General features: G+C 51.6%; 1 protein-coding gene across 1 annotated transcript; it reads right to left on the bottom strand.

Annotated features, from left to right (window-relative positions):
- Positions 1-704: 704 nt before the first annotated feature.
- On the bottom strand, positions 705-19,628 carry gas2l1 (growth arrest-specific 2 like 1). Its single transcript, XM_053870089.1, has 5 exons — positions 18,610-19,628; positions 9,409-9,516; positions 6,477-6,573; positions 5,879-6,185; positions 705-4,293 (listed from the first exon to the last, which is right to left on the bottom strand). Exons 1-5 carry the CDS (start codon positions 19,309-19,311, stop codon positions 2,448-2,450), a joined length of 3,060 nt encoding a protein of 1,019 aa, XP_053726064.1. The 5' UTR covers positions 19,312-19,628; the 3' UTR covers positions 705-2,447.
- Between the last annotated feature and the right edge of the window lie 64 nt (positions 19,629-19,692).

Consider the following 19,692-nt stretch of genomic DNA (forward strand, 5'->3'; position numbering starts at 1 on the left):
TCTAATAGGTCCACCAGTCAAAAGGCTCCCTCCCGCACCTTGCAGCCACCTCATTGAGCTCACGTGAATAGCTGACTTTGGGGCTCAGTGGGGAGAGATGGAAGTTGTTCTGCTGGTAACCACCAAATGTCAAGGTGCTGATCCTCATCCTGGCCAATCCTTCTCAAAAGTTACTCTTGGTTATCCTCACATCTGCAGACGCCAGTAATAATGGCACTCAACGCACTGAACCAGACTCTTCCAGGGTGTGTTTACATCCTGAAGCACAGCTGGAAAATGATAGATTCTCATGCGTTTCTCCCAATCTCATTGGATTCTGAGCAAGTGCAGGAGGTCACACACGGATAGAGCCGCAGGTGATCTACCAAAAGTTGTGATCACCAGAAAACACTATCAAAAACAAAGCACAGAGGTGGCAGAGTTCAAGCAAAATAAATCAATGAGACAGACCAGCTCACGTGATATTCAAGAGTCACCGCTTCAGGGCGACTGACTACACTCACCTGGTCAGAAACGCTGCATAAAATGGGACAAAAGATTGATGTCCGTGGACCAAATCCATGGGAATAATCTGTGCTACAATAACTAAATTTCAATAAATTGTAATATTCCATGAGAACAATGAATGAGGAACACATAAGTTATATACAAAGTTAGTCAGTCCCTTTGCCCAAAAAACATCACAGGAAAGAAAGTAACAGTGAAACAATCCATTTTCCTTTAATTAAAAAAAAAAAAAAAATGTAGTATTGCTAGTTCGTACATACAAATCCCACGAGCAACCTGTACATACAAAGAAAATAAATGTAGCAAACTGACTGGTCCTGAACATTCAGATGTTGCTGGTTGGGAGAAGGAGAGAATTTCATTGAACATTTACAGAGACCAAAGAGCAGATCAACATCATACATGAAGCGTAACCTTTCAAAGCCGCTGTTCACTACTTTGAGGAACAAATGATGGCAGCGGTCGTTTAATTGCGAGTGAATTGTGGGTTACAATAGATACGATGGAATTCTCATGGAGTGTGTTTTTTCTTTGTCTTTTTACATCATGACAGGCTCGACCAGCTTTTTCTTTACACAAGAAAATGAACTTTTGCAGATGCCACTCGACAGCCAATGAATTCATAAATAAATAAATAGAACCAACATCACCCCTCAGATGCATGTTTCACACACTATGTACATGACAATCACAAGCCTTGTCAGTGGCAGCCCCTCAGCATCATGGACACAAACACAAACGCCCTGTCATGACTTCTGACCACCCAGGATCGCCTAACACTTCAGTGTTCATTCAGCGCCACCGTTGCACGGAATAGAGCCTTCTCTTGCTTGTCCACTAGAGGTCGCCGCAGCTACTGTCGCCGTCCCTGTGATAAGTAGGTCAACTTGACGAAAATAACCTCTCGGAGGTTCTAAAAGCAATAAATGATACATTTCTCGCTTCTGTCATCCATTTCCGACAAGCGCTATTTCTTTAAGCAATTGGCAATGACATTCACATTGGTTCTTCTTTTCCTCCTGGTGGCAATGCAGTGGTACCAAACAGTGTCCAGCAGAAACATTCAAAACAAACCTGGAAAAAAAAGACTTTAAGGCAAAGGGAGTGGTCAAGGCATTTTCAACACCAATATTGCATAGCTAAGGCTGCACAGAACTCAACACCGGATGTATTTACACACACACGTCTTCATAGCCACAAAACACCAGACAGTATGTACACTCTGCTCATACGCTCATCTCATCTGACAGGCGTCTACTACAGTTGGGTGGAAACGGTTCAGTGAGGACGACACGAAGCCACGACCATCCAGGATCCAGGACTGCGCAGAAACCAAGGTGTGCAACGCCTCCATGCCTGATATGGACTGGCAAAAGAATGGTGATACTTTGGTTCACACCGCGTCAAGCCCACTTGAGTAGACGTGAAACCAGGATGGGGATCATAAAGGCAGTGGTACACCATTAGAGGGAGCTGATGCACAAGACATACGGTTCATCTTTCATGGTCCCAGACTAGGATGCCAGTCAGTGATGGCAGTCCTCCATTGTTCATCAGAGTTTGGTGGTCAGGTGTTTGGCTTATTGACATCTGGCATGTCCGTGCATCTTCTCAACTCAGTCTGGGAACTGAACATGGAAGCTGTGGTCGTGTCGAATCTCTGGCTGGTGAGCTGCTGTGGCACATGGCAGCACATGCGCGCTCTCTTCGTGCCACTGTTTCCCAAAAACACACACCGCGGGAAATACCATTCCTTTGGTAATAGATCATTTGGCTCCAGTGCAAAACAAGCAAAGCAGTGACTCATGGGTAGGGATAAAAGAGAGAAAGAAAGACTTTGACATGCAATAAAAACAGTCACTAGCCCAGTCCTTAGCTTTTGTACACAGTAGTCATTGATGTCGTTTAGTCCTGTGCCAGAGTTCAGGTCCGTAAACGCCTTAGTTGTCCATGGCAGCGGACGGTGATTGAGGATGGACCATGTCTGCAAAAGCCTGGTGCATGTTCCTGCCCATCGCTGAGCGCGCAGCAGCCCGTGAGCTCTGAGGGGAGAGGGGGGGGGTGTGACAGGGTGAGAGTCTCCCTGGGGTCTGCAGCTCCCTGTAGCTGACCGGCGTGGGGATGCGTGACGGGCGGATTTCTGGCCGCTTGTCGGTCCGAGGCCTGATCCCAGGCGTTACTCTGTGCTTGGAGGTGGGAGTGACCCTGTCTGGCCTCGTCTGCCCTTTGGCCTGCGCCACGCCATTGGCGAGCGGTGACGTCAGCGGGGGGGACTCCGAGTGTGACTCACTAAGGCTCAAACACATTGAAGAATTTTCACTTGAGGAATCTTGAAAAGAGCAGTCCTCCGAAGGGGGGAGGGGAATTGGTGAAGGGCAGGCCTCCGGGGGTGGGAGGTCGTCACTAGCATCGCTGTGTTCCCAGTTGTACGGAAGGTTTGGCTGGCGCAGCTGTAACGGCTCCGAACCCCAGCCGCCACCAGAGGGATGGTCTCCATTCATGTTCCGACAGCAACCATCGCTCGTCGCACTTGCTTCGCTGTTTCCATGACAATCCCTCTCTTCCCTGGAACTGTGGATGGCTGGGAGCTTCCGCCAGTGTTCCCCCTCCACTTGACTAAAATGTTGTGGTTCAGCAAAATTGTACAGTAAATTCAGAGGGTCCTCTAGGGGTAAGAAATGATTTCTTCTTGACTCTCGGAGGTCAGGCAGCGCACCTTTCTTCGAGGAGGTGGAGGAGTTGGAAGAGGAGTAGGCGGAGTCGGTGACATTAGCATCAGAGGCTGCAGGCGCCACATGCGTCCCGGCCCCTGCCGGAGTTTTTCCAACACACTCTCGACTGGATGTTTGTCTGGCTTGCTGAGTATTGGCTAAAAACTCGGCCTCAAAGCTGCGGTAGAGATCTTGTTCCCTCTGAGGGTCTATAGCTGGAAGCATGTGGTAGACGCCCGATCCCTCTCCTCCAGGCTCCTGAGGCTCCGGCCCCGGCGTGCTCCGATGGTGAGTATGGCCGTTGGAGCGGGAAGCGGCGAGTGATCGAGTCCCACGGACAGCGTGATGCTGAGGGTTGCGGGGAGATGAATGTGGAGAGCGGCGACCTCCTGAAGTGACTGGAGGAAGCAACCTTCCCTTTGCTACAGAGGGAGAGCGAGGGGCCGGCGGTCTCGGGGTATTAATGACCTTCTTATTTGGGCTGTTGTTTCGTAGTCCTTTGATCGGTGAGTTGGAGCACGACGATGACTGCCTCTTGGCCAACACTCCTTGGCCAGTTTTCGTGGACGAGGACAGTCCCTGCTTGGGACTGCCTCGGTCCTCCTTTCTCTCTGCCGGCGGAGGCCGAGCGTCTCTGGAACTGGAAGTCGATGCTGGGCTGGAGTCTCTGGACCACGTCCGGGATCGTAATTTACCCTGGCTGTGTGAGCGAGGAACATGGAACTTTCTCGCACCATCACTGACCAGAGAACGTCCTCTCTCCGTGCGAGGGGCCTGGGAGCCGTTGGAGGATGCCTGGGGGGGGGTTGGCTTCAGCCCGGTGCTGTGAGAGGTGCGCTCTCGTGACTGGCTGCGAGCCCTGGATAATGAAGGACCCTGCCCAGCTGCAGGCCTCTCGATCATGTGCCTGCCTTCCTTACGGTTGACCAGGAGGACGATCTCATCACTGGAACGATGGGAGGCGGCACCCAGAGATCGCCGCCCTGCCCCGCCTCCGCCTCCTTTGGAGGACGCCGTAGAGGAGTCACTGTCTCCGGAGAGGCGTCTTGTCACAGGCAGCATTGTCTCACGGTTCCTGCAACACAAACATCAAGGACTTTTCAGGCTCTCATCCATTCGTTCATAGGTTCTGGCTTCCTGGTGGCCGTTCTACCACCAGGAGCCCTGACAGAGAGACTGAGTTCAGAACAACTCCAGGGCCGTGCACGTGTGAGTGAGCTTCCTATTGAACACGGTCTGAAGTCTGTGGGGGCTGTGACCAGAGAAGATGATGCAAGTGGGGCCGGATTAAAGACCCTGCAGGTTTTCAAGTCTCTACACTTTCAATACACAGAAGTAAACAGCATCGCCCGAGCAGCCATTTTGTGACGATATATATTTGCATATTTACTGTCGAACAAACAAAAAACATCACACCACAACACGCCATTTGATGATATGATGTGATGAGATTTTTCACTCAGGGACGCGCTTCCTTGACAGATGTCAGACACCACTGAAGGCCAGGGACCATGCGGTGAAATCAAAGCTGATGAAAGAAGCCGGCTCTCTGCGTCCACCTGTTGACCTACTTCCCCAGTCAGCCGGGAACAGTTGTCCAGGGATATTTGTCAGATTACGGGAGGCCTGCTCCGCCACACTGGAAGGAGGACATCCCAGCTAGCAGGGGTTCACTCAAATGAGCCGGCTCTTGGGCGTCCGCTCCGAGGGGAACGTTGGACACATGCCAACTAAAGCACCGTTCAGCTGCCAAACCCTTCAGCCATCTTCTCCCACCCTGCTTTCAGTGGAGCTCATTCTCTGCTAATTCCACGTAAAGAGCAGGACATAAATATCTTGCCGAGGTCATCTGACCGTAGTGTTTCAGCACTTGGAAGCCGGCGCTGAGACACGCTGGTGCTGCCTCACTCGCACCCCATGCAGTCGGTCACCTACTCAGTAAACTGCATCAGAGACGAGTGTAGCAAGGCGGGATCTGCCTCCGTACGGCTGTGTGGCACGCCGATTTATCAGAGGAATGTCACCTGAGATTAGATAAATCTCGTTTAATCTCTGGCTTCCTGTCATGCGCCTTGTGGACATGCTCAGTTGGGAGTGTCACATCTTGTCTGTTTGCCAGTTTGATGGCACCAAACTAAAAATGTGAGCACTGAATGTCCTCTCGTGCTATTTTGGGGGATTTGTGCGTCTATGTTGCAGAGAGCCAGTGTCACCGAACATTTCTATGACGAGGCTTCCATCATGATTTCATACCGTCATGACACAAGCATTGTGTTGTGACAGCTGCTTTGGTGTCACTTGCGAGAACAGTCAGTACCACAGACGATGGCACTTACTGTTTCAAGCTCTGTTGATTTTGTTAACTTCATCCATTCTGCTTGGATGTTGTGGGCTTTTTCAAAGGCCCTTTCAACATTTTCTCACAGATTCTATCACAGATCAGAATGACTTGCTGTTCTGTCAGTTCTGTTGATCATCATGAGACAAGAAAAGATCACTTCCTGTCTGTGGACCTCTCCCTTTGAAGCCTAGGAATCCAGCTTCAGCGCTTCAACAGAATAGGTCAGTCATTCAAGGGTTTGGGTTTTTAAATTGAGCTTGGTGCTCAGCACGAAACACAGGGCAGGGCCACACACACCTGAGGGCAGCGTGCTTCTCACCTGAGAGGATTGAAGTGCCGGGGCTCTGAGCGGTCTCTCGGCGGCCGTGGTAGCAGGGCGCGCGCTGCGCTTGAGTCCAAATCTGTGGGTACTGAAGGGTACTGCGAGCGAGCCAGCCGTGATGTCGAGGAGGGGTTAGACGGGCCGGAGGAGGGCTCCACCGAGCGCCTGTCGGGAGGTTTGTAAGGTGCCATGCCATCGTTTCGGCTCCAGTGCGGCCCGGGGCTGGTGGAGCGGGAGGAGTGAGCACTGGACGACTTGCTATGGCCTCCCTGCCCGCTGGCCTTGGCCTGATGGTACCGGTGGGCTGAAGGCGAACAGGACAGGCAATGTGGTCAGACCACAGCGATCTGCTGTGAAAATGGGAGGAGCTGAGTGCATCAATGGACCAGAGGCCTTATGGGCCTGAGACAGGAAGTGGCTGTCTTGACACAATCCTTGTTGTAATGCTACCATGCAGAGAACAGGAGCAAAGGAGAGCCCCGTAGAGAAGGCAGTCAAGAACTTGTGACGCAGAGAAGGTCCTCCGCGATGGCGCTCAGCCCAGACTGAGCAGTGAGGAATCACATGTTGCTAACGACGAGGGAAAAGGTCTCACCAAAAGCAGCGCATCGACACGGGTCATGCTTGTCCAAGTAGTGCTCCAATGTGTCCCAGCCCCCTCCGACACGCACCATCACATGAGTGCGCAGGACCTGAAGGAAGAAGAAGAGGATCAAAACCTGGGATCAAAGAGAGAAGCTACCACGTACTGCACTGGAACACGGCAAGTCTATGGATATGCTAACTGGAGGAGTGGGACCAGTTGCACCCCTTCATGAGCCCCTCTCTCTCCTCCATCACCTCCAGCTGCTCGCACTATCAGAGAATTGGAGCTGACAGGACGAGGGGCAGACTGAAGAGGCCACGAGCGTCCCAGCGGGCTCGCCCTCCTCTCGGAGAGCAGCAGGGTACCGAGTCATCCCTGCTGTCTAGCGGCGGAGGAAAAGGCCGGACGGACATGTCACTTCCTTCTCTGCTCTGCTCTGCTCACTGAGACGTACACATCCGCAGAGATCCCAGCACAGACGCACCCACACCCGGCCCCTCCTCCTCCGACGCCTTGCGTTGTGTAATCTGCTGTGCCAGCCACATGTTTCCAAGGTTGTGCGGCTCGCGTGGAGGGCAGAGGAGAGAAGAATCACGTGGCACTACGTGGAATCAGCAGGTCACAGACTGAGGTCCAGCAGAGGCCGCAGACACCACATGCACCAAAGTCTGACCCCACCTTCTCCATAACAGAGTCGCTGACAATCCATTAGTCCTGTCAGCTGCCGTGCAGCGATGCCAGTCTGCATGCGATACATCAAAGCTGCTTATCTCTCGATCAAACCTGGTGCATTAACAGCGCTCTCTCTCAACTCCTTCTGCCAACAGCCATCTTGTCAGAGAGGCCACAACAAAGTGATGTCTCCTCAACACAAGCGTGTGGCTCTGTGAACGGCCTTCATGAGCTCTGTGTCAACCTGAGCATGTGGAAATGCCTGATGTGGACGTTGTTGCAGTGACTTAGTGAAACCATCCAACGTTGAAAGTGTGTTTGACGTATTATTTTTATCCTATTTATCCTAGTATCATGCCCATGTACTTACTCATGCAATATGAAGACCCTTTTTTAAGTTGTTGACCTGGCAAGACTGGATACTGTTGATACTTGTTTCTCTTATAATTTCATTTTTTAATTATTTATTTACACACTTTAATCATATTGATTTTATTAATTGTGTTTTTACCTACTTAAAAAAATGACAACACAATTGTAATATAGAAAAGAAACGACACAGTTTCATCATTTAAGAAAAATGAAGAAGGGACTCCATTAAAAGGAATGAATTAGATGTTTTATGGTATGGTGGTGGTGTAGAAACCAGTGATCCCAACCTTGATTTCCCCTCCTCTTTACCAGCAGCAGCAGCAGCAGCAGCAGAGAATCACCATGTCTAACACAATAGATTGCACCTCTTCGTCTGCACACAAATCCGACAATAAACATGAACCTGGCGGGGAAATGGTTCCAAACACGAGAGTTGGTTCAGTTCTCGGCTCAGCTGCTTTATTACACGCTGAAGATAGCGTGGAACGAGCCGATCCTTGTTTCCATGGCAACAGTGCACAGCCAGCCAGCTTCTCTTTATTGTGTGGGTGTGCAGAACTGATCTAGCCCTGAATGGTGCCGGTCCGTTTCAAATAACGCCGGCCGACCATTCCATGACTGAAGGCAGCAGAAGGAAGAACACGCCAGAGGACAAAGCCACCTCATCATCTCCTCTCTGTTCATCCGCTTCATTTACCCTGCCGAATGTTGTTCTCTCCCTCTTCATCCCCTCGTTCCACTCAAGCTCGGAGATCAGGGCTCTGAATGGGCGTTCAAGGCTACTGCCGCCACGGCTCACGACAACAGGGAGAAGAGGGTTGGCTGCATCAGAAGCTGCTCGGGCAAACGCAGAATCCCTGTCCTCCTTGGTGAGCCAGCGGAGGAGGGCGGGGCTTCGTGAAGAGAGCTGATCTGACAGGTCAACTCCCCGATGCACACGGAAACACACAAGCACACAATTAGCCAGACACATGTCTGCCCTGTGAAGACGCTGCTGCGTCGATGCACCTTTTCACCAGCGAGACGACAGAGTCATCGCTAATATTTTAAAGATGTTTTCCGGAGTGAGAGGTTTTCATTTACACCCACGATGAAGACTAGAAGACGCTTGTGTTGTGCTGGTCCTCCACGTCATTTCTCCACTTCCCATGAAAGTTTCAACTGGAAGCAGAGGTTTCAATAGAAGTGGTCTGTTTGAAAAGGAGTTACGAACCACACCAACGGGGTGGAGCCATGTGCAACAACCACACAGTGCTCTGTTTACATTGGTCCCCAGTGACGCTGCAGTCGCTCTGCAAGCCTGAGACCCTGGCTAGCTAGAAAAGGGGGGTCGACAATGAAGGAATGATCGGACATCTGTCTGTCTGGTGCCTGGCTGGAGACTGGACGGGGCTGCAGCCTGTGCACCCAGAGGTGAAAGTAACTGCAGCCCAGATGAGAGGAAATGACCTCAACTCCTATTTGTGTCTCTGAGGAAAAACCTTTCCTGGACTGATGCAGGCTCTTGTAAGCCTACACTCAAGTCAGCATTTTCCTCACTTCAGTAGATGAGACAAGGTGGAACTGGGTGATACCTAACACCTGCTGGGTCCCGTGAGCTGCCTGCAGAGGACCAACACTGAAACACCTACTCAGGCATGAGAAAAGTATGATATACCATATACAATGGGCGGGCTTCACATTTGGACGACAACTACATCCTTGCCTTACGTTAGGGGGTTTGTACTCCCAAACTAAATGTATATTCAACCAAGCCTGAAGCAGTAAAGACCAAGTCAAGTCAGGACAACATTTGTAATCTTTTATTCATCTAAAAACTCAACTGAACTGAAGTTGTGAGCTCCAAAAAAGTCATGATTTTGTATGTGATGTTTCACTGGGTTTTTCATTGACTTACCCTAATGAAGATCAGCGCACTGGAATCTCCCACTTTGTACTTCCCTTCAGACACCTTGATCATAGGAAACTGAGCTGGACAGGAACAGCGGCCCAGGATCTCACGGACCTGAGGAGACACATGCGCATGTCAGACCGGACTCAGTCACCACTTCCTGTTCTCCAGATCAGCGGCGGTCATCGCAGACCATATGACGTTTCTGCGTCATCTTCCTCCAACACCTTCCGGATGACAGATAAGAGCTCCGCCCCTCCTGCCCACACTCAAGGTTAAGTGAATACGTTCACGCACGCACACACACACATTAGGGCACTTTAAGCCCCATGACGACGACACAGCGCCTCAGGCATGGACATGATAGACGGAGGGGAAACAAGGCCGGTGGTGATGATGTCAGCGGGTTTTTACAGCCAGCTGGGCTTTACATTTGAAAGTCAGGGCCCTTGCTGTGGTGGTGGTGGTTGCTTATTATTAGGCAGCTGGAGTCAGACGGCAGTGCTGGGCGGTGCTACACAAGCCTCCAGGAATTGGTCCAATTTGGCCTTGGCATGGGACACAACCTGAGCACTGTGGACCCAGAAAAGATCTGCTGCCGGGTGAGAATGTCCTATGGCTCTTCAGGATATTCCTCTTGCCACACTTAAATAGCAGTGTCATTTGATGATTGACACATTTCATTTCAAACCTCTTCAAGCATTGAAGGGCGGCCGGGTCACCAGTCTCCAGACCGACAACAACTGGCACCTGAAATAGACTGATGAAATACACCGCCTGATTTGGAGTCATTTTGGCAGCACAACTTGTCTTCTTTTATTGAAACCTGAGGTGTTGATGGTGGGGAACGACTTCACAGCAGGACTCACTAACCTACCCATGCCGTCCGCACCCTGATGTTTCATCAGTCGTCCGTTGATTTCCCCCTAACCTTTTCACCCGCTCCCCTGACGACCGCGGCTGACGGACATTTGAAGCTCCATGCATCGTCCCGTTGTCGTGGTTTCCCCATCACCCTCCTCCACCAGCCTCCGTCCTCATTATCATCCTGTTGCTGCCCTGGCTGTGTCATGTGTTCAGCAGGCGTGGAGGCTCCAAACACCCGCGCAGCCAACTCTGGGCCTTCACTAGGAAGCCTTTTCTGGAGCTCAGCGCTATTTTGGAAATGCATCCTCCTCTGCTAATTATAGAGCAAGTGGCTCACCTGCCTCCTCTCACTGTCTTTGTTGTCTATCATTTCTTTTAGTCTGAGACCAGAACTATATTTGTCCTTGAAACCTGTGTTTTGGCAAACCCATCTGCTCTCTCTCGCTCCCTTCATTCAGTCGCAGCATAAGGTCTGCTTGGAAATAACCCAGCCGCTGACTTCATGGAAAGATCACCATGGCAACAGACACACACACACACACACACACACACACACACAACAGCGTTGCCCTGCCCTTTTTGACAGTGCAGCATTTTATTCTTACAAGAGCGATCGCTGAGGTCAGTCGTTTCATTTGTGGATGAACTGTGGACTCTTCTCACCGAGGTTCCAGGAAACCTACATATTACGTCAACTTGCACAATATTTACACACTGTATTTACGCAAGGTTCGACAGTTACACTTGTCAAACAAACATTGACGTGGCACTCTGTGGCACACGCCCCTAACAAGGCGAATGAGGTTCCCCTGCCTGACATTAGCCTCTTCTCTCTGGAGGAATGACACAAGTTCTTCTCGTAGGTTTGTTTGCTGTTACGTCCAATATGTTGGTTAAGCTGAGGTCACTGATGGTGTTTCTGCCCCCCACACACACCAGCACAGGAGCGGACGTATAGGGAAAGCAGAGAGACAAGGTCACGCAGGAAATATGCAGTGCAACACGGAGGAAAAGTGAAGGATGAATTATGGATGTGTGCCGGTCACATGAGAGACACTTGGAGGAACAGCAGCAGATGTACAAAGAGAGTGAGCAGAAAATGGCTCCAGAGTGAGCTGCGGATCGGTTCTGGTATCGGCCCAGTGGGACTCCACAATCTTCTCATTCCTTCACTTCCCGAGCTGCAGGAGACAGCAGGGGCAGAGATAGCGCCATGCCGAGGGCTGGACCAACCCCAGCGGAAACAGAGAGGAAGTGGGAGGAGTGTCCCCACATGTGTGACTGTAAATACTGATTGGGGGCAAGAGTTGACATGAACAACCATTGTCTTCATCAGCCTTCAGTTTCAGTCAGCACTATGAAGTGAAGACAAAGTGCACACAGAGTCCTTGTTGTCCTCTGCAACAATGGGGCCTGGAGTCCCATCAAGAGGCGATTAGATGAAGCGGCTGATCAATCTAAAGCAGGATTTAAAAGCGTCTGAGAGAGTGACTCATCATCAGGTGAGCACTGAGCTGCATGGGACACAAATGTCAGCCACCGTGGACATGTGGGAGTCATGGCTTTGTTGTTTACCTCACGGCTCATATCCTCAGACAGCTCATTTCTCTTCATGAGTCACGGGACGAGGCACTCCCTCCTGTGTTCTGCTAACAAAGGTGTGCCCCCCCTTGCTCCACAGACCAAAACCATCCTCAACTACAGTGATCAAGCTTTTCCAGAGGACCTTCAAGTCCAGTTTCATGACACATACATTACAGAGCAGGACTCTGGATGATTCCTGTGCCCTGAGGATCTTCTGCCGTGACTGGAAACTTCCATCAGATAAGCAGAGGAGAGAAGGAGAAATGAGGCCACGGGGGGGGGAGAAAGACTTGGCATCAGTCTAGTCTCACACACTTATTGGTTCTTCCTCCTCTGGACCCTCACATTGGTGAAATAGCTTTAGAACAGGGTACCATCTTTTGGTTCCGACAACTCTACTAGTGTGGAAGTCGACAGCAGACTCGACAGCACCACTTGTGGTTGTTATGTCATTATGTTGGGTGGGGTCCGCGTGAGATGAGATATGGTTTTCATTCTCATCTCACTGGCAGGACCAGCCTCCACAGAGCGGTAAAAACCAACCCTTATCAACTAACTGGTGCTGAACACCAGACGCACTCGCCAGACTTCTAGAAAGAGATCGACGTCACTTTTTAGGACTGAAAGTGTTTCCTGGCTGGAGAAGAATTCTCCACCACAGGACGTCCCGTCCTGGAGTCTTGTCGCACACAGAGAGGTCAGATATCAATGTTCATCCATCAGTGAATCACATGAATGTGTAACATGAATGTCAATGGTCGTTCACTGGATACAGCCCAACACGCACTCCAGTACCCAACACCTTCCAGTAGCTCCGTGTTAGCATGATTCAGAGACGCCTTCTTTTTGGTTGAGGGAGCCCTTTCTCCAACATGCTCTTTAGTTTCAGTAAGAGTGACGAAGGGACGGGTCACTTGCTAGACTGATCGTACCTCACGTGGACACACGCTTTTGTATTGCTGCTGTAAAACAAAGTGGGGACTGTCAACATCACCTGGAGCACTTTCCTCCAAACCTTCTTCTCTTTGTTAGGTCTGAGGTCAAGCCCAGCAACACAGGGAGAGAGGTTGCTGCTCCATCACGGGGCACAGACAGCCACTCACGAACACTCTCACTACGAACTAACCTCTACACCAGACTGGTGCAAGGCGTGGCCCGGGGGCCACTTTGTGTCGCCAATATTTACAATCAATCTTCAGTTAAATCATGTACCTTTCGTCCAACAACAGTATTTATTTCATGTTTTGCCTACTCTTTTAACGACACTCTTAAATCGCCTCTTACTTCCTTCCACAGATGAAATCATGTGACTGAAGACGCAGCAGAGCAATGAATGACTTCCTCACCACAGTTGTTGTTTGACTTGATTCAGCGCAGCAAACGGAGAAACCCATGCTTTCACGCGGATTTCTGTGGAGCCTCACCAGGGCAAAGAGGCAGCTCACACTGTCATGATAAAGATCAGTCAGTCCAGCGTCAGGTCAGCACAGGTTCCAAGCTGAAGACGCTGAAGAAGCAACTCTCTCTCCACTGGTGCTCACAGGAGCCACCATTTGAAAGACTCCAAGCAAAACACGAGTCCCTCAGCAAAGCGCGTGACCCAGTCTGAAGCAGGGTGACCTACTTTTCTCGCTGGCCACTGTAGCCGCTCCTGTCTTCCCAGTCAGGTTCACCAGAGTGTACAGTAAAGACACTGCAGGCCCACTCTCCTCTGCTGTCTGCTGCGGTGTCACCAGCAGGTTAGTGGAGCGGAGCTGACTTTGATTGAGAGCACAGCCTTTGATTAGCTTCCTGTCCACAGTCTATTCAGTTCCTCTCATCCACACACACATACGCTGCACTCCCTGCTCCTTCAGCTCCTGCAGACGGAGGCGGGGGGATGGGAGCCTCCACTGAGATGAAGTGGAGTGGGACGATACATGAACCAGTTCCAAGGTCTGGCCAGGACCAGTCCTTTGTGGTACTGATGTCCAGGCATGCAGCAGACATCTGCACAAGTGGGCCACCGATGACCCGGGAGACGGTGGCATCTTGGTTATGACACGTGTCGGCTCCAGCTCAGACAGCAACCGAGGAGAACCCAGGCGGCCTTCATATCAGGGATACGAGGTGGGGAGCCCATCCTGACCGCCATGCTCGCACGCCCAGACAGACTCAGGCGGCTGACGTGAACATACAAGAACGTGTTACCACAGGAGCATACCTCCGCTTCGGATGCTTCGTACCAAGGCTTCGAAGGCAAGTGACTTGGCTGTCCGATGGATCCATCCGGAAATATTGCCACAATGATGCGTCAGCTCCAGCACCTAACCACTGACTACAGAAGCCTGTTATTCGTGTAGACGCACACATTTGGTTCTAAAATCAATCCAGAACTCAAATGAACGAATGGGAACAGACGGGTGTTTTCTATTCAGTTTGGTCTGTCTCAGTCTTGGTCACCCACCTCAAAGTCTTGGTCTTGGATTCGGTCACCCCTTGGTCTCATGTCCATTATCGGCAACCCTGACCTCGAACCCCTCACTGACCCTGACCCTCAGCACCAGTTCTCTTTTTCTGAGCCACTTGATAGCTAAATGTAGTTGTGTTTGCTTGTGCACTTGCTGCTCTTTGCCCATCCTTCCGTCACTTCACTCATCTGGCTCTACTGTAGTCATCATCCGTCTATCACCGGATCCTCCTTGTCATACAGCACTTCATCAGTCCGTTCATCCAGTCATGATCATCATTATTCTATCACGCACCAGACTGAGCGATGAAGACATGGCGTCCATCACCTGCCTGCAGAGCTACAACGCAGCGCCTTGCTGTTGACATGGAGCTGGACTCACCTCCATGCTGCTGGGCGAGCTGGCTGAGGTCTGGGTCACAGGGGTGGGGAGCAGAGTCGGACAGACACGGAGACACGGCTCTGGCACCAGAGGCATCCACGACTCAACAGCAAGAGTCATTACACAGCTATAACCAGGCCAGCACACGCTTGAGCTCCGCTGGGCTGACTTGACAGCTACAGCAGCAGCTGGCAGAGGCAGTCCAAGTGCCGACGGGTCGAAGGTTTTGGAACTGGATTCCAGCTTGAGGACCGTCACGAAGATCAATTATGCAGGTCCTATATCGCTCCAGGCACGAGCAGTGGCTCCCTCAGGAAGTTCTATTATTCACCATCAAATACCAAGAGTGGCATTGTACTGCCACGAGTGGTGGGACTTTCATCCAGTGAATTACGATTCATTCATTCCAACAGCATTGAACGGAACTCTCCAGACAGATGCAGCAGGCACCACAAAACATGGAGGAACTGGAGCAGAGCAAACTAAAGCAAATATTCTTACACCATTAAACTGTAATTCATTGAGATGAATTCATCACAAATTAACTAGATTTTTTTTTTACTGAATCCCGAGGAAATATGTGTAAAAATCACTTCCTTCCGGTTAAATATCGTTAATTACTGTCGTCACTTTCTCAGGGAGTCATTACTGTCAAGAGAAATGAATGAGAGAAATGCAACACTGTCTCCACAGCATGCGCTTGTTTGCGCGTGTGTGTGTGTGTGTGCAGTCACCAGCTCCAACGCTGCGGTGACGCGCGTCTCCTCTGCTGCAGCCTTCAGCTCCGTCCGCAGCCTCAGGAGACACATGACATCAACAAAGGAACCAAGTCAAGCTTTGAAACCATGCCACCAGAATGTGGAGTCATTTGGCTCACGCTACTCTGCTGACGTCCAAGTCAAGAGAGGCGGTGGCTACTGGGGCGGGTCAGCAGAGGAAGTGTAGAAAAACCGGCCATATTCCTTCAATGACCAACTCAATCGAGTGTCTGTGAAAAGCACTTGAGGATGAGATTGGAGCAGGACACACTGAGTGGCGCGAGTGACAGGAGTGGAGGAGCTCACAGGGACCGTGGGATGTGGCCGGCTCGAGTCCCAGTGGGCCGCGTCACCGTGGCACGTCTCGTGCACACAGACGCGTCCTCCTCCACGGACAGTCTGTGGGGACCGTCAGAGAGAGCGCAGTGCAGTTCTGCCTCCCTCATCTGTGAGGCCATTGTTCTCTTCATCAGTGTGAAAAAATCGACTGCAGCCTTCAGCACATGCTTCTGCCGCTCTGACTCGTCAGCTGACGAGCCCAGCTCTAATGAGGTCCGCGACAGGACTTGAGGTGGGAGGGGAGCCTCCAGCCCGGTGCATTCACACCACGGTCAGCAGCACAACTCCGAGCAGCTGCTCACTGGTCCGTCTGCCACTGGTTTCTCAGGAGGATCAGACACATCTCCAGAGTTTTGTCACCACTTTCTCAGGTGCAACAGCTGAAGGGACCTGACAGGACATCCATGACCAGTGCACAAGCACTGAGCTACCGCTCATTCATAGCAAGTAGCAGCTTGATGTCAAAATCATGAGGAAACCATTCAATCAAAGAGGCATTCCAGTCGTCACGCGGGCATTTCTCGAGCATATTTGTAAATGATCAAACCACTTGTACAACTGGACAGAATTCTCCTGTTCCGCTCTGTGTCAGTCCACATTTTATGTCACTCGTATGTGTCGTCTCTGCGTGGTCACGTGCTGCTGCTGCTGCTGCAGCGCGCTCATGTCCCTGCCACACTGAGGACTGCAACATCATGGGAGAACATGCCCGGGTTCGGCCACACCAACACAATTCACCGCCCCACAACTGCTTCTCATGAGGTTCTCATCGCCACCGATTCGGAAACTGTCCAGACTTTCCTCCCAGCGTCCTTGGGGACAGGTTTCCCTTCCACGTGACAGATGAAGCGGCTTGGCACCAGGACGCTCCAAATGAGGTGGAGGAAGAGAAAAACAACTACCCACAAGCGGCTTGACAGGAGAGACAACTTCCTGATGTCGTGAGTCAATCACTGCAACCGTGAGTTACTCTCACCATAAAGACGTCAGACCTGATCACAGACCGTGTTTACGACTCTTTATTCCTGTGTGTGCACTGACACTCATGAGACTCTTATCTCGGACTAAGGTCACATGACGCTCCTGACTACAGGAGGTTCTTATCACAAGAGGCACACAGTGAGACGGGTCAGACTCTAACGTCAGGTGGAAACCGACGGCTCACAAAGGACTTTCGGGCCGAAGGACATGGAGGCTGGCTTCACCTTTGACCCCTCAGCCGTCTCCCATGTGGGCTAAGCAGAGCCCGTCTGCCTCCTCCTCGCTCTGACCTGCAGCTACGGAGGAATGCAGCAGGAGTGTCAGAACCTGCACTGACAGGACACTGAGAGTTGCAGCGGAGGGAGGGACTCACGGAGTCAAAAGACCAAAGCTACAGCTACGTTTGAGACGCTGGAACATCTGGAGGCCACTGACTGATTAGAATTGAATGAATCAGTCCAGTGATTGCATCAGTGACTTCAGAGCAAACATCTCGGCAAATCGCTTCAACGTCCAGTCAATCCTACGCGACCAAGCGCACGTCATGTGTTTCAGCGCACCATTGGACCGACTGGCTTCACTTCCACACTTGGATTGTGTCCCATGCTGTGTCACTGCTTGATGCACCTGGTGTGATCCACTGTGATCCACCGTGATCCACCGTGTGATCCACTGTGATCCACTGTGTGATCTACTGTGATCCACCGTGTGATCCACCGTGTGATCCACCGTGTGATCCACCGTGATCCACCGTGATCCACCGTGTGATCCACTGCGATTCACCCTGTGATCCACCGTGATCCACCGTGTGATCCACTGCGATTCACCCTGTGATCCACCGTGATCCACCGTGATTCACCCTTTGATTCACCGTGTGATCCACTGTGATTCACCGTGTGATCCACTGTGATTCACCCTGTGATCCACTGTGATCCACCGTGTGATCCACTGTGATCCACCCTGTGATCCACTGTGATTCACCGTGTGATCCACTGTGATTCACCCTGTGATCCACTGTGATCCACCGTGTGATCCACTGTGATCCAACGTGTGATCTACTGTGATCCACTGTGATCCACCGTGTGATCCACTGTGATCCACCGTGATTCACCCTGTGATCCACCGTGTGATCCACCGTGTGATCCACTGTGATTCACCCTGTGATCCACTGTGATCCACCGTGTGATCCACTGTGATCCACCCTGTGATCCACGGTGATCCACCGTGATCCACCCTGTGATCCACTGTGATCCACCGTGTGATCCACTGTGATCCACCGTGATTCACCCTGTGATCCACTGTGATCCACCGTGATCCAACACATTCCTCATTCATCATACACAGTGTCAGGTCTTCCAGGATTGTTTTGGCTTGAAAACATACCAGTACATGCAGGTAAAATATCACATAGCACTGAGCATTCCTTTACTCTTCTGAGTCCATTTCCCTCATATTCACTTTTTTCAAAAGTAGTCATTTGAATCTTTTTTTGAATACAAAGGCTAATAATAATTTTCTCAACCACTTTTCACTGCTCCTGGATGTATTTCAGATTGAATGTCTTGAGTTTTGTTCTATTTCCATTCGTGAAAGTGCCAAACCAGCCAGGCAAGTTACCGAAAGGCTCCAGTACGATCTTTGAAGGAAATGATGTCTCATCCTTTCAACGTCAGATAAATGCATGCAATGACTGGTCCCTGTATTTTGACATATTTCCCACTGTTCTAATCTGCCAAGCATTTTTCATCATGACGTCGCCGATCCACCCCAAGACTTTCATGACACGGATCCTGTGGCGAGCCCTTATGATACTCCTGCACGCCGTGATCTGGTCTTCAGCTACTCACCAACTCATCCAGGTTCCTCATGTCACACAGAACCCTCTTCTGGGGCCACACGAAAGGCTCAGGCGGCTCCTCCTCCACACTGGCTCTGCTCTCCTGGCGGCCGAAACACCTGCTGGGTGGACTCCTCTTCTGCGGCTCCTCGGCCTGCTCCGCATCCATCTGCAGACTGCCCTGGTCCCTGATCTCCTCCTCGATCTCCTCCTCCAGCTGGATCAGCATGGGGGCCAACATACCGAACTTGGAGCCTCGCCTGGCCACCTCCAGGAGGCAGAGGACGAAGTTCTTCTCGTTGCACCTCTCCACCAGGTCGTTGGTCTCGAACATGAGGACGTCCTTGATCCAGAGCTCCTGTCTGCACCAGCTGATGAAGTTGGACACATTATCGCGGGCCACAAAGGAACCTGGGCTCACGTTCCGTGACTGGAAGAGCACATCCTTGGAGGGCAGCTTCATGGCCCTGGCAGCCTCCGGGTACTCCAGCAGGAAGTCCTGCGCAGCTCTGTTGACGTTGTTGGCGTGTCGGCACAGAGCGGTCCCTGTCTCCAGCCCGTCCATGAAGGTCTCCGTGGTCACGTCCAGCTCGTAGAGGGTGTTGAGCCACTCGGCCAGGTCCTCCTTCATGGCGTACAAGTACTCCTCGCTGCTCCTGAAGGGCCGGATGCTCTTGGAGGCGGCGGACTGGATGTTGCTCTGATCAGCCATGCTGTCGGCTCTCGCGTCACTACACGTCTACTGGATGAGTCCAGGTGGGCTCATGGCGCGGCGGTGATCGGCGGAACGCGGCGGCAGGAGGAGCGCGTCGGCGCAGCCACGCCGCCGGGCTGCGCGTGCTCACGGGCACGAGTGGATTCCGGAGCGTCTCCTTCACCGAGAGCATAGTAGCGAATCAAAACGCCGGCATCCGACGAGCCGCGAGTCCGGCTGCGGGACGGGGTGTCATCCACGTGTCATGGTGCGGGACTCGCTCCTGCGGGACGAGCGGCGGAGCAGTGAGGAGCCGAGCGGTGGAGCTGACGGCCAATAGGCTCGGCCCCCGTTGCTCCTCCCCCTCCTCCTCCGCCTCCTGCTGCTGCATATGTTTGA

The sequence above is a fragment of the Synchiropus splendidus genome, chromosome 7 (assembly GCF_027744825.2).
Source record: "Synchiropus splendidus isolate RoL2022-P1 chromosome 7, RoL_Sspl_1.0, whole genome shotgun sequence".
Lineage (NCBI taxonomy): Eukaryota > Metazoa > Chordata > Actinopteri > Syngnathiformes > Callionymidae > Synchiropus > Synchiropus splendidus.

Bases quoted from the DNA above. Each gene is read 5' to 3' on its own strand.
- gas2l1 (XM_053870089.1), bottom strand. From the start codon at position 19,311: ATGGCTGATCAGAGCAACATCCAGTCCGCCGCCTCCAAGAGCATCCGG. The intron at 6,186-6,476 runs GTGAGACCTTTT...GTTCGCCTTCAG, and splicing joins GTGTCGATGCGCTGCTTTTG to CCCACCGGTACCATCAGGCC. The intron at 4,294-5,878 runs GTGAGAAGCACG...TTTGTGTTGCAG, and splicing joins CGGCACTTCAATCCTCTCAG to GAACCGTGAGACAATGCTGC.